At 36.3% G+C, this 12,150-nt stretch overlaps 1 protein-coding gene across 5 annotated transcripts in view; it reads right to left on the minus strand.

The window, feature by feature from the left end:
* NOX4 (NADPH oxidase 4) overlaps window positions 1-12,150 on the minus strand; it is a 167,301-nt gene that overhangs the window by 140,937 nt on the left and 14,214 nt on the right. For 3 of the 5 annotated variants that reach the window (XM_055320777.1, XM_055320775.1, XM_055320774.1), the window contains one exon: window positions 223-333. The exons of 1 other annotated variant lie outside the window; for it this stretch is intronic. In XM_055320777.1, the coding sequence (XP_055176752.1) occupies window positions 223-333 (111 nt within the window). The remainder of the gene's footprint in view (window positions 1-222; window positions 334-12,150) is intronic. One more of the 5 variants, XM_055320778.1, reaches the window with a different exon arrangement.

Consider the following 12,150-nt stretch of genomic DNA (forward strand, 5'->3'; position numbering starts at 1 on the left):
TCACTATTAAACCATTTCTATTATCCTTTATCTAGCACCACAGAATAGCTCACTGATCATCTTGACAGGTGACGTGGCCTTTACTATCATCTGGTAGATGACAGCAGATGATAGAAATCAGTCTGGTAGAAGGTCAGACCATGAAAACTAAGTAGTACTAACTTGCCACTGTTAGACTTGATTTTTATCTTGGAATCTGTGACTTGGGTTCTTTGTTCTTACCTTCTGGGATCCTCGAAGGTAAGCCAGGAGTGTCCGGCACATGGGTAAAAGGATAAGGCTGCAGTTGAGATTAAGAACAGATGCGGAGGCTCTGCTTAGACACAATCCTAGCTGAACAAATAAGGCAAGAGTCAAAACACAGTCAAGGCAAAAGCAGACTATGAACTTGCCACAGACCTCACCCTGCTTCTCCTTTAAGGATCATGGCAAAATGCCAACTCCTTCAAGAATCTTGAACAACCGTCTACTTTCCTCTCACCAAAAACCCTGAAAAGAAACTGGTCTCTTTCTGCTCTGCACCTCTATAAAACTTAGTCTCCCTTCATTTCTACCAGTGTTATAAACACCTGAGTACATTTTTCTGGGGTGAAGTCAATTTCTTGTTCTGCACCCACTGTACTATGAAGATCCCTCCAGAGCCTTGGTATATTATGCACCTCACCCTGGTGCAGTTGAACTCTTTTTTCACCATAAGGTACCAAAAATTTCAAACAAAGCTTTTTCATTTGTGTTCTCTCTAGAACATTCTGATCCTACAACCCCCTTCCAAGCCACTGTCTGCCCACCTTTCAGCTCTTCACCTTACTGCTTCTACCATCTTTCAGGTTTTACCTTAAGCACTACACCTCTAGAGTCCTTCTGTGACCCAAAATTAGGAGGGGTCCAGATCAGCTGTGCCCCATACAAAGACAATCATCACCACCTTATGTAAAAAAAAATATTTTCAAAGAATCAGTACCTTCGGTGTTGAGGTCATACTTTCTGGCAACTAATTTTAAATCAAACTCCTGCTAGGTTGTCATCTGCTATTGTCTAGTACTATCTACATTCCTCATATAGTGCATGATGTGAAAAGAGATGGGGCTATATATATATATATATATATATATATATATATACACACACACACACACACACACATATATATACATATACTCTTGTCCTAAAATAAACATAAAAGTACTTTAAAGATATTGACTAACAAATATGTGTAAGTCAGATGCTTTTCTTATCTTAAAATTATTCATGCTCCTGTGATTTTCAACTTAATGGTTGGCAAAATAGCAACTCTGTTACAAAATGTTTGCTGCCAGCACATAAAATATTGTTCTTGAAGGGGAGACAGGATAATAAGTCATGTCAGGAAAGCAATAATTTCCATTGACTTATATAAAAAGTAATTAATATTTCCAGTTAGGCCATTTCTACACCATGAGTTAGAACACCTTAGGGATATATTGCAATGAATATAGCAGTAAGTAGACAAATAGAAATAATTCCCTCTAGACTATCTTTAAAAAATCTTAAATATCTCACCTCACTCAACAAAGTTATTATCATTTCATAGTGATGGGGTTTTGTTATTTAGGCCTCCAGAGAAATAGAATAATTGTTATCTCTTCGATCTGGCATCTGCACATGATAAAATTTTAGCTCGAGGGATTTTTAGATGATAATTTTATCTGCAATTTTAATGTACCAGGACAATAATTCATTTAAAATTTATCAGCTAATATCTATCATTTACGCATAGGACTTCAGAGATACAAATAAATGATCCAAGTTTCCTTTGTAGTATAGTGATTTAAAGAAAATTCTTAGATTCTTCATTTTCTAGCCATTTATTGCGTGTCTGGAAGTGTTTTATTATTGTGCTTACATTAAATCACATAGTAATTTAACTCAAAGTGGCTTTAAGTGTCCCCTTAGGATAGATGGAGTTTATCTTGGTATTCTACTTCTTCCTTAACAATGCTGTAAAATCTATCCGGAAATTTTACCAAGGACTCATTTCCTTCTGTATGTTTGTTCCTGAATATACTTTGTTCTTTAAACTGAGACGAAAACTTCTTTTTATTGGGTTATCAGAGTACAAAACTCCCTGGTTCCTAAGTAATGGAGAGAGTGAGGAACATGGAGACAGGTCCCAGTCAAGGGGCACAAGCACTGGATATGATCTACTTACCACGTGGGTGATATCCTACAGCCAAGAGCATTTGTTTTATTTAGTACCTATCAATACATGACCACTGTAAGAATCGGCTACCTCAAATGTTCACTAAAAAGAAATGACCACCCCAAGTTATGTGGCCAGGCCCACTCTGTGTGAATGACTCCTGTTTCCTTTCCTAGAGAACTTAACCGCTACTCTACTTTTCTAACTTCATTCAAGTTTTTTGTCACTAGATGGCAGTGTTATGTTCACGTTTCAAATCCTACCTGTCAAGGTCTCTAAAACCCAATTAACTGAGAATTCCACATGTAATTTTAAAACTGTATATTTTAGATGAGTATGTACAAATAAAACATAGCCTACTCCTTTTTATGGACTGGATATCTGTTCCCCCCAAATTCATATAATGAAATCTAATGTAAAAAAAAGAAGAAAGAAATAAAAGGAAGGAAGGGAGGAAGGGAAGGAGGGAGGGGAGGGAGGGGTCTAATATCATAGTATTTGGGAGCTTTGGGGAGGTAATTAGGTTCAGATAAGATCAGGAGGATTGGGTTCCCATTGTGGGATTAGTGCTCTTGTAAGAGGAGGAAGAGACCACAGCTCTCCATAGACTCCATGTCAGGACACAGCAAAAAGGTGGCCCTCTGCAAACCAGGAAAAGGGCTCTCAAGGGCTCTCATCAGACACCAAATCTGCTGGCACATTGATCTTAGACCTCCCAGCCTCCAGAACTGAAATAAATGTTCTCTAAGACACCTGGTCTATAGTATTTTATTAGAGCAGACTGAACAAATGCAATCCTAAAGAAAATCATAAGACACATGCCATTTGAAGCAAGTTATAAAAGAATGTAACACCTGGGTATACCAAGGGAATGGTTATTTTCCTAAAATCTCAAGCACCTGGTTTCCTATCTTAAATCTGCTATTTAATAACTATTCATCTTGAGCTAGTTAACTGTCCTTGTCTGTAAAATTAAGAAGTAGAAATGGTCTTATCTATAAAATTAATATGTTATGATACAAGAATCCTAGTTTTTAGAACTTTTGAGAAAAATAAAATCAGTCTAAAATATGCAAACACAATATAAAATTAATTTATTGCCTTGGGGTCACTGTATCACATCCCTTCTCTGAATTTTCTATTCTGCATTTCTTCAGTAAGTGCTCCACGTACATTATTCATTCAATACCTATTTATTGTGATATGCACATATCCCAAGATGGCAGGAGTTCAATTTTGAACTAGAAACAGAGAATGCCTATTCCTTAGGATATTTATATTCTAGTAGGGGAAACAGAAACTAATCAAATAGCTATATAATCAAATGTAAATTCTAACAATGATCAATGTGAGAAATACAGAGAATGAGCATGTGTAATAGGAAATGAGAGCTAAATGAGAAGGTCAGGAAGGCTTCCCAGCTTAAGTGAAAAGTGAACTGAGATTTTCAGGGTGAGAGTACAAGTCATTCAAAAAAATGAAAAAGACATCCACACCACACCACCACATGGAAAAAAAAAAAAAACAGCATGAGGAATGATGGCAGCAAATGTGAATACGGTATATATACAAGAATTTAATAGTAGGTCAGTGTGGTGGGATTGGAAATGGAGAGTGATTACAAAATAAAACTGGGAAAAGGGGAAGATATGCTAGATTGTGTAGGTCACATTAAGAATGCATGTCTTCATCCTAAAATTAGCACAGAACAAATGTGTTTTAAGCAAGAAGGTGGTATAAAGAGTTAGTATTTGCTAATGATTACTCTGAATCAAGTATGGAGAACAAATTGGAAGAAAGTAACTTGGACCACTACATTACTTTGTGTAGTTAATCATCACAAAAATGTTGTTTGAGACAAGGATTGCATTTTATGGCAATTAGGACTGAGTCGTACATAAAGGATCCAGTTTTGATGATATACTGTACTAATCAGTAAATTTGTTTAGCTAAATAATTTACTAAAATATGTACCTCTAAGATTGGAAAACTAAAATGGTCTATCCCACATCCCACCATCCACCCACAGTCTAACCCCTTCTATGACTGCCCTAACCAAAGGTGATCCATCTTCTGTTGATTTTTTCCAGAGTTAACAGCCTGTTCTATTGTCAAAAACTTCTATTTTGCTTTCTTATACTTGCATAAAGTCTGTGTCTTTGTAACTTCCACCCACCAGGCAGTTCTAGATAATAATATTCCTAAACTGAAGATAAAAGAGGAATGATTTCCTAGTCCAATCATGTTTTCTTCATGCTACACACAATCAGTTGCCTCTGAAATTCTTTTTTCTTTAAGATTTTATTTCTTTATTTGAGACAGAGAGAGCAGTGGGCAAGGGCAGAGAGAGAGAGAGAGAAGCAGACTCCCTACTGAGCAGGAAGCTCAGCGTGGGGTTGGATCCCAGGGCTCATGACCTAAGCTGAAGGCAGATGCTCAACCCACTGAGCCACCCAGGTGCCCCACCCCTGAAATTCTTGTAATTTCAAGACTCCCTCTCATCTCTGTGACTCCTCCCAATTCACCAGAATTCAGTGCATCTTCAAAATGGATGAACAGTAGCAGGCAGTACTAAAGAGCATCATCTCCCTCACAAGGTCCATGGTCTCTACTAATTCTAAGACTGTGCTATTTCACAGGACAACTATGCTACATCATGGCTTATCTTAAGTTTACAACATAGAGATTTTCTCACATGAGCTGCTACCAAGAAATGACCCCTATTCTACAGTGGAAAAAAGACAATGAAGGTGAGAGGGAGCAGGTACATAAATGCAAGAATGAATTGGTTTGGGCCTATTCTATCATACTGGGTATAAATCATATATTCTGACATTTTTCCTTCTCAATTTTGCTTTAGCTTAAAAGTTTACATTCGTGTTGTCCACATTTTCACCAAAGTTTTTGACAATGCTATTAAAATGCAACAAAATCCTATTGAAATAGTTGACTCGCAAACTACCTTTTCCCATAAATTAACTTTCAAATGAACATTTTGCTCTTAAATGGGAATTTTCTCAATGATTTTGAGGAAATATGACATTCTACATGTAAATATTTATGCAACGCTATTGTTCAAAGGGATCTGAAAACCCCAGAGAAGTACTAATAGTAAGCTTTAATAACTGGTCATTTTTTTGTAGCTACCTCCTAGTGAATCGACAATTAGTCAACTACTTCCAGGAAAAAAATTCAAATTACCATAGAAGTTTATAGAAAATTATTTTATATTCTGACTTGGTATTTTGTGTTGGTCTAAAATTATGTAAATTTGTACTCATTAAGGTCAGTTTTATTGATTTTTTTTAATCAAACCAAAAGAAGTCTACACAAGACCTAATTCTTAGATGTTTTTTTAAAGATTTTATTTATTTATTCATGAGAGACAGAAAGAGAGAGACACAAACAGAGGGAGAAGCAGGCTCCCCGTGGGGTGCCCAATGCAGGACTTGATCCCAGGACCCTGGGATCACAACCTGAGCCAAAGGCAGACCCTCAACCTCCGAGCCACCCAGGTGCCCTCTTACATGCTTTATAATCACTGAATTATAGCTCTTCCAGGGGGTTTTACACATCATCCAGTCCAACCATTTTTTTTTTTTTGCTACTACTCACACTGCTGCTTTGTAAGGGTAACACCACGGACTAGAACCCAGGTCCACCTGAAGGGCTGACATTTCCTTTTTTTTTTTTTTAAGATTTTTATTTATTTATTCATTCATGAGAGACACAGGGAGAGAGAGAGAGAGGCAGAGACAGGCAGAGGGAGAAGCAGGCTCCATGCAGGGAGCCTGATGTGGGACTCGATCCCAGATCTCCAAGATCAGGCCCTGGGCTGAAGGCGGTGCTAAACCACTGAGCCACTCGGACTGCCCTATCTGACATTTCCTAAAACACATCCATCACTGCCCAGAACAGAGATATGAATCCAAACATCTTGCCTAGTGCACTTTCCAAATCATAATACATCCTTACTCTTTCAATTGTTTATCCTTTATCCCACCAGTAGGTTTCCCTGCTGTTTTGTGTAACTCTTTACAGAAAATGTGCCTATTCTGACTGCACAATTAAATCACTTGGAAGACTATTTAAAAATAAACACATCTTTGTTATACTTCCTGAAATTTTGATTCCTTAGATCTGGAGAAGGGCCCCAAGAGGTACATCCAGACTTGGATGCACTTCAAAGTCAAACAAACCTGAGTTTAAAGCATAAAGGAGCTGTGTGGCCTTACATATTTTCTTACCGTGTCTCATTTTCCTAATCTATAAAATAAAAACAATATATCAATCTCAACAGATTATTGCAAGTATTAAATACAGTACTTAGTGCTGTGCCCAGAATCTAGTAAGAAGTCAGCAGAAGCTATTACAATCTTGGTCTCTGGCCATCCACAACCTGCTCTGGTTTAAGAATGTAAATGTTCGTAAGGCATGCCTTCCTGCAACTAACTTTTTCCTAGCTTGTCTATCCATCCCCAGCTCTGAAGAATAAATGATTCTAGTTGCAGCTATGGGAGCTAAGCCTTATTTCACTTGACTGTATCTAAAGATTTCAAGGAAAGTTCTAAGCAATTAGTGGGTGTTCAATAAATATATGGTGGATGAATGAATGAGCCTATGAGATGATCCTTCAATGTCCTTATTTTGGCAATTAAGAAAAAAAGAATCAAGACCAAAAGTGATCACCCAGGAAATCTAGCTTATCTCTAGGGTTAGAACACAGACCTGCTCTTTCCATCACACCATACTGCCCAAGAATAGCAACTCTACCTCCACTTCCCCAACTGCCACAGTTCTTGAAACTAGGATTTACTCTATGGAATTGCACAACACTCAATCTGAAGAAAATCTTCAGGGCTGCTGTACCTCTTTGATGAGATAGTATAAGGGCATCTAGTCCAACCCTCTTTTTGTACCAACTTATATTGAAAGTCTGTAAATAAGCCAAATTGACGATGCCATAGGGCCAATTAGCCATCCTTTTATATTTAATGCAGGTTCTGATCCATTACCCAGATTAGCTCTTCCACGTCTTTACTACATATCCCCATTCCCTATCCATAGCTCACAGTGGTGCCATTCCTTCTATTCGTGATGGCATGCCACCTCTTCCATCCTCTGTATTACCTTTATAGTACTTTACAAATTTTATTGTAACATTTTACCTTTTCATCTCCTTGTTTCCCCCCAAAAGCTAGTAGGTGGCAGCACTATTAAGTGGCAATGCCCAAACTGCCTCTTATTGTTGGGGACCTCAAAAGTGTATCTCATTAATAATGGAAATTATTTTTGAAAAAAAATGCTCCTTGTGAAAAATATGCTTTTAGCACTGAAAGCGAAAGAAAAGTAGACGTGAGACAAATACATGCAAAAAGAGACAACCCCATAGAGTAGTCTATACAATTTTCCAAAGCAATGGCAAGCACTTCAATTGTCTTCATAATAACCAAAAGGCTCCATGGCAGAAAATCAGAACAATTTATTTTTCCTATACCTATAAACCAAACTCATGGTCCTAACTTAAATTTCAGTGTGTACCATTAACATTTTATATAGGGGTATGAACTTAGAATATGATAGTCATTTCATACAGGCAAGATTGCACTTAATGATTTAAAAAAATCGACATTTCAATGAAAAGTTGCTTCAAAAAGTTGATTACCTAACTATTTTGATAAGGTGTCATATGAAAACAATAATGAATAACATGCCATGAGCTATCAGAAAGCAGTTAATAATAACTGGAGTAATTATTTCTTTAAAAAATTCCAAAATAAGCTACCAATTCAGTGGTCTTGGGGTACGTCCAAAAGCTCATGAATGTCTCTTCATTCCATTATGAACTGGTATGTAATTCTTGCCAAATGATCCTAGCTGGTTTCTGTCAACTAACTGCCCTGGAGACTTTTAACTATGATGTAAGTTTTGACTCAAGTTGACCTCTCTTCCAATCTATAAACCTCTTTTTATTTTTTTTAACACTGTCTCTAAATAACCTATCAATTCCAAAGAAAGAAGGGGAGAGGGAATTTTGTTTCCATATTATTAAAGGGACCACTGAGAGAATAAATCCATCCAGATTTCATATCCAGATTGCCTTTTGCTTAACTCAAATCTTTCCTTTTATATGTCATCATCCATCATTTTACCCTTTCTAAGAAGTAAACTTTCTTCCATTTTCAGTAGGAATGTAGTCTTTCCTACAAGTTGGAAAGAAAGAAATGTAGCTCTTAGAGAAAAAGAAAGCAAGACTGTAACATGGTTATTTCTGTCCAGATTTTGCTACCTTGTCTTTCCTGTACCAGAAGAGCACAGAGAGAAGGGATTCACTTCTAGACTATGAGTCAGTCTGCAAAAGTCAAAGTTCAACATAAGTGGGATCCAGAATTTCATTGAACACATTTGTGAGTTTCCACAGGCAATGCTATCTACTGACCAAGTCACCAGATTAAAAGGTATGGCATTTTTATCACAGTTAATATCTGTGACCTCTACCAAGGTCATTGTCTCCAAAATCTAGAATTGGAAAACTTAACAATAGTAAAATCTTGCTCCATTTTCTCTCAGGGAACTGTTCTAAAAGGTAAAAACACATCAAATGAAAATGGCTTGACCTCTTTAGCTGACAAAATGGGTTTTTTTTAATTCCCCTCTAACATTCCTGCAGATATTCGTGCTCTTTTCATCTACTCCTGGCTATAGCACAAGAATGGGGGGGTCTCAAGAATTGCAGTGCGTTTGCTTTTAAGTCATTGTTACAGTTCCTCCTCCTACAAAACTAGCCATGCACAGGGAAAGGCACCAAGGACATGTATTCTGCAGAGCATGGTTGGCTAGAAAGCTGAGACAGGCCCTGTTTCTCTTCCGTCACAGGTCCAGCACATCTGATCACAATTACTGAATATTTATTTAGTCATGTCTCAGCTACTCTTCATCAGGAACAATCATTCCAAAACCTTGCATCATTCTTCCTCATCTTTAAACCATTTTTAATTTCTCAACATTCCTCCCTAAAACTTAAAAGCCAAAACAGATCTACTAGTGGCCTGAACACATGGAATAATTTTTGAAAGAAAACAATAGTTATAGCAATGGTACCCCCTTACTTGGTTAGAATCTTAATCAGACTATCCATAATAACATATATTAAAATTCATATAATACAGAATATTCAATATTAAGATTTTTCTCTCATGACTGTCTAGCATACCCTTCTTAAACATATCTATTTTACTCCTCCTGAATTCAGTCCTATTTGTTAATAACTCTTCTTAACTGAATCTATAAAACTGTCTTTAAGTTCTATCTTTGTCCTCAAAATATTAGCAATCTTAGCTAATTCAGCATGTCTTTTAAACATGATTTTCAACCCTGAATCCAGCTGAATTTCTTCTAGTATTTCTTTGCAGAAAAAAAAAAAAAAAAACCTGTTTCCAAGAAGATATTAATTCTAAGAAAACGAACTCTGGGTGTATCAAAATGACCAAAATGGCTGAGAGAGTAGGTACTTAGTAAAATGGACTGAATAAATGGATTACTTGGTACAGACTATTTACCTAAACTTCCTGATGTATACATATTTAAACATTAGACTCTTCTATGAAATTCTTCAGAGTTTAATTGGTCAACACACAGTGGCCCACACTAGTTCATCTCCTGGTAGAATAATACATTACATCAAATGTAAGAGGATAAATGGTATAAGAGAGGAAATATAAATCAAAAATAATCTTTTCTCCAAAAAAAAATAACATTCGATTGCCCCAAATATCTCACTTTGGAATTTCTTAAAAAAATAAAGTAGCATACAGAAATACTTGTCTAAGGGTACATATAAATTTCTACAAGGATACTCACTGCAGTATGGCATGTGATATAAAAACAAAGAATAGAACTAAAATGGTAACAGTAGAGAAATGTAAAACAAATTATCTACACATTATGGGATTTACTTAGCCATTGAAAGTAAGTTAAAATTTGTATAATGGAAATGAATTAATAACATGCAGGTACAAAGTGTGTATCTGTATATAACATAGATTACATAGGATTAAAGGGAAGTTTCTAATTTTTTCATTGTAACGCAGTATTCAATGTATAGAAGCATGTATTTCTTTTAAAATGTAATGTATCTTAACAATTAAGTACCAAGAACTTAATTAAACTGATAGATCACAACACAAATTCACAATAAACAAAACTGAGTTAATATACTTTGAAATTCTAATAACATATCCAAAAGACATAATTATAAAAATAGAGGGAATATTCTACACAATCATTTTTTCACTGCATTTTCTGGGTTAACAGAAGCCAACTGGATATCCAAAATTTTAGAAGTGTTTGAGATAGGTGTGTTAAATAAGTATGTTTAATAATGCATGGTTAACAATTTGTCATAATAGAAATAAACTTAATATGATATTTAATGCTGTGTGTTAGAGAATATCTATTCTGAATTATCTTTTTTTTTTTAAAAAAAGAAAAAAACCTGTATTTAAGAAATACACCAAAATGTTAACAGCAGTTATGTCCAGTGGGTCCCAAGATACAAATGATTTTTTTTTGCATCTCCTCTCATTTTCTATAATAAATATGAAAAAGATGTAATAAATTTGAAAGTCACAAGAAAGACTGTTTTCTAAAGAAAATGAAGTGGAAAAAAAATTTTTAAAGTACAATTTGAGGAGTAATATTCCCTTTAAATGGTGATAATGTGAAGGGCAATTTTCCTTTTATTTCAACTTTTGTACGTTTTCCAGTTTTCCCTTAATTGTATGCTATATTTATTTCACACTGAAAAATGCATGACAAAAAATTATCTTGCAAATTTTTCATGGCTTATGGTGATGGATGCCAAAAGAAGGACATTAAGCTACTGGCCTCTTTTTTTTTTTTTTTTTTTACAGCCTTTGATTAAATAAGAAGATATTTACTTAAAGTTCAGGATCAATAGGACAGAATAAGATAGGACAGGACAAGACAGTAAAGGACAGAATAGGACAGAACAGGACAGGGTGGGACAGGACAGTGCAGAATGGGAGAGACTAGGACAGGATAGGAAAGGACAGGACAACACAGAATATAGGACAGGACAGGACGAGACAGGGTGGGACAGCACGGGGACCAGTACAGGATGGCACAGAATAGACCAGGATGGGAAGGACAGAACAGGACAGGGTAGGACATGACAGGGCAGGATGGGAGAGACTAGGACAGGATAGGAAAGGACAGGACAATACAGAATAGGACAGGACAGGACAGGAAAGGACAGCACAGAGACCCGGATAGGACAGCGCAGAATAGAACAGGACAGGAAGGACAGAACAGGACAGGAACAGGAAAGAGGGCAAATTATAATGAGTGACATTATAGCTGGCAAGGGAAGAAGGGGTTCCAGGTAATGTACAGAACAACTACCAGGGTAATGGGAGGGCATGAAAGACAGTTACCGATTATTTGACACTACTACACCTTACGTGCTGCCCAAACCTTAAATATTGTCCAAACCATGGGTCCCTTGTGACAGATACCATAACACATTTCTTCCAGTTTTGATAACATATGTGCTCTTAAGATATTTACCAAACAGTTCCTGGGAGAAAATAAAGTATTTCTATATATATTAAAATATTGATAAAGAAAGTCCTCATACGCTACCATGTACAAAAATAAAAAATAAAACAAAACAAAAATAACCCTCCGGTCACACTCCATCCCACAGCCTTCCTCACCTTGCTTGGTCTCTGGGTCCATACAACTATTACATTTTGTGGCTCATAAAGTTAGGGTGATTCCTTGATGTGACGCTTCTTTATCTTTTCTATAATCCACTCCACTCTACTCACTGACCCTCTTAATGTTCTCTCTTATATTTATTCCATTTCCTATATTTATTTTTTTAAGGTTTATTTATTTATTTTAGAGAGAGGGAAAGAGGGAGCATGCTCGCGTGGTGGAGGAGGACA

The sequence above is a fragment of the Nyctereutes procyonoides genome, unplaced genomic scaffold (genome assembly GCF_905146905.1).
Source record: "Nyctereutes procyonoides isolate TBG_1078 unplaced genomic scaffold, NYPRO_anot_genome, whole genome shotgun sequence".
NCBI classification, from domain to species: Eukaryota; Metazoa; Chordata; class Mammalia; order Carnivora; family Canidae; genus Nyctereutes; species Nyctereutes procyonoides.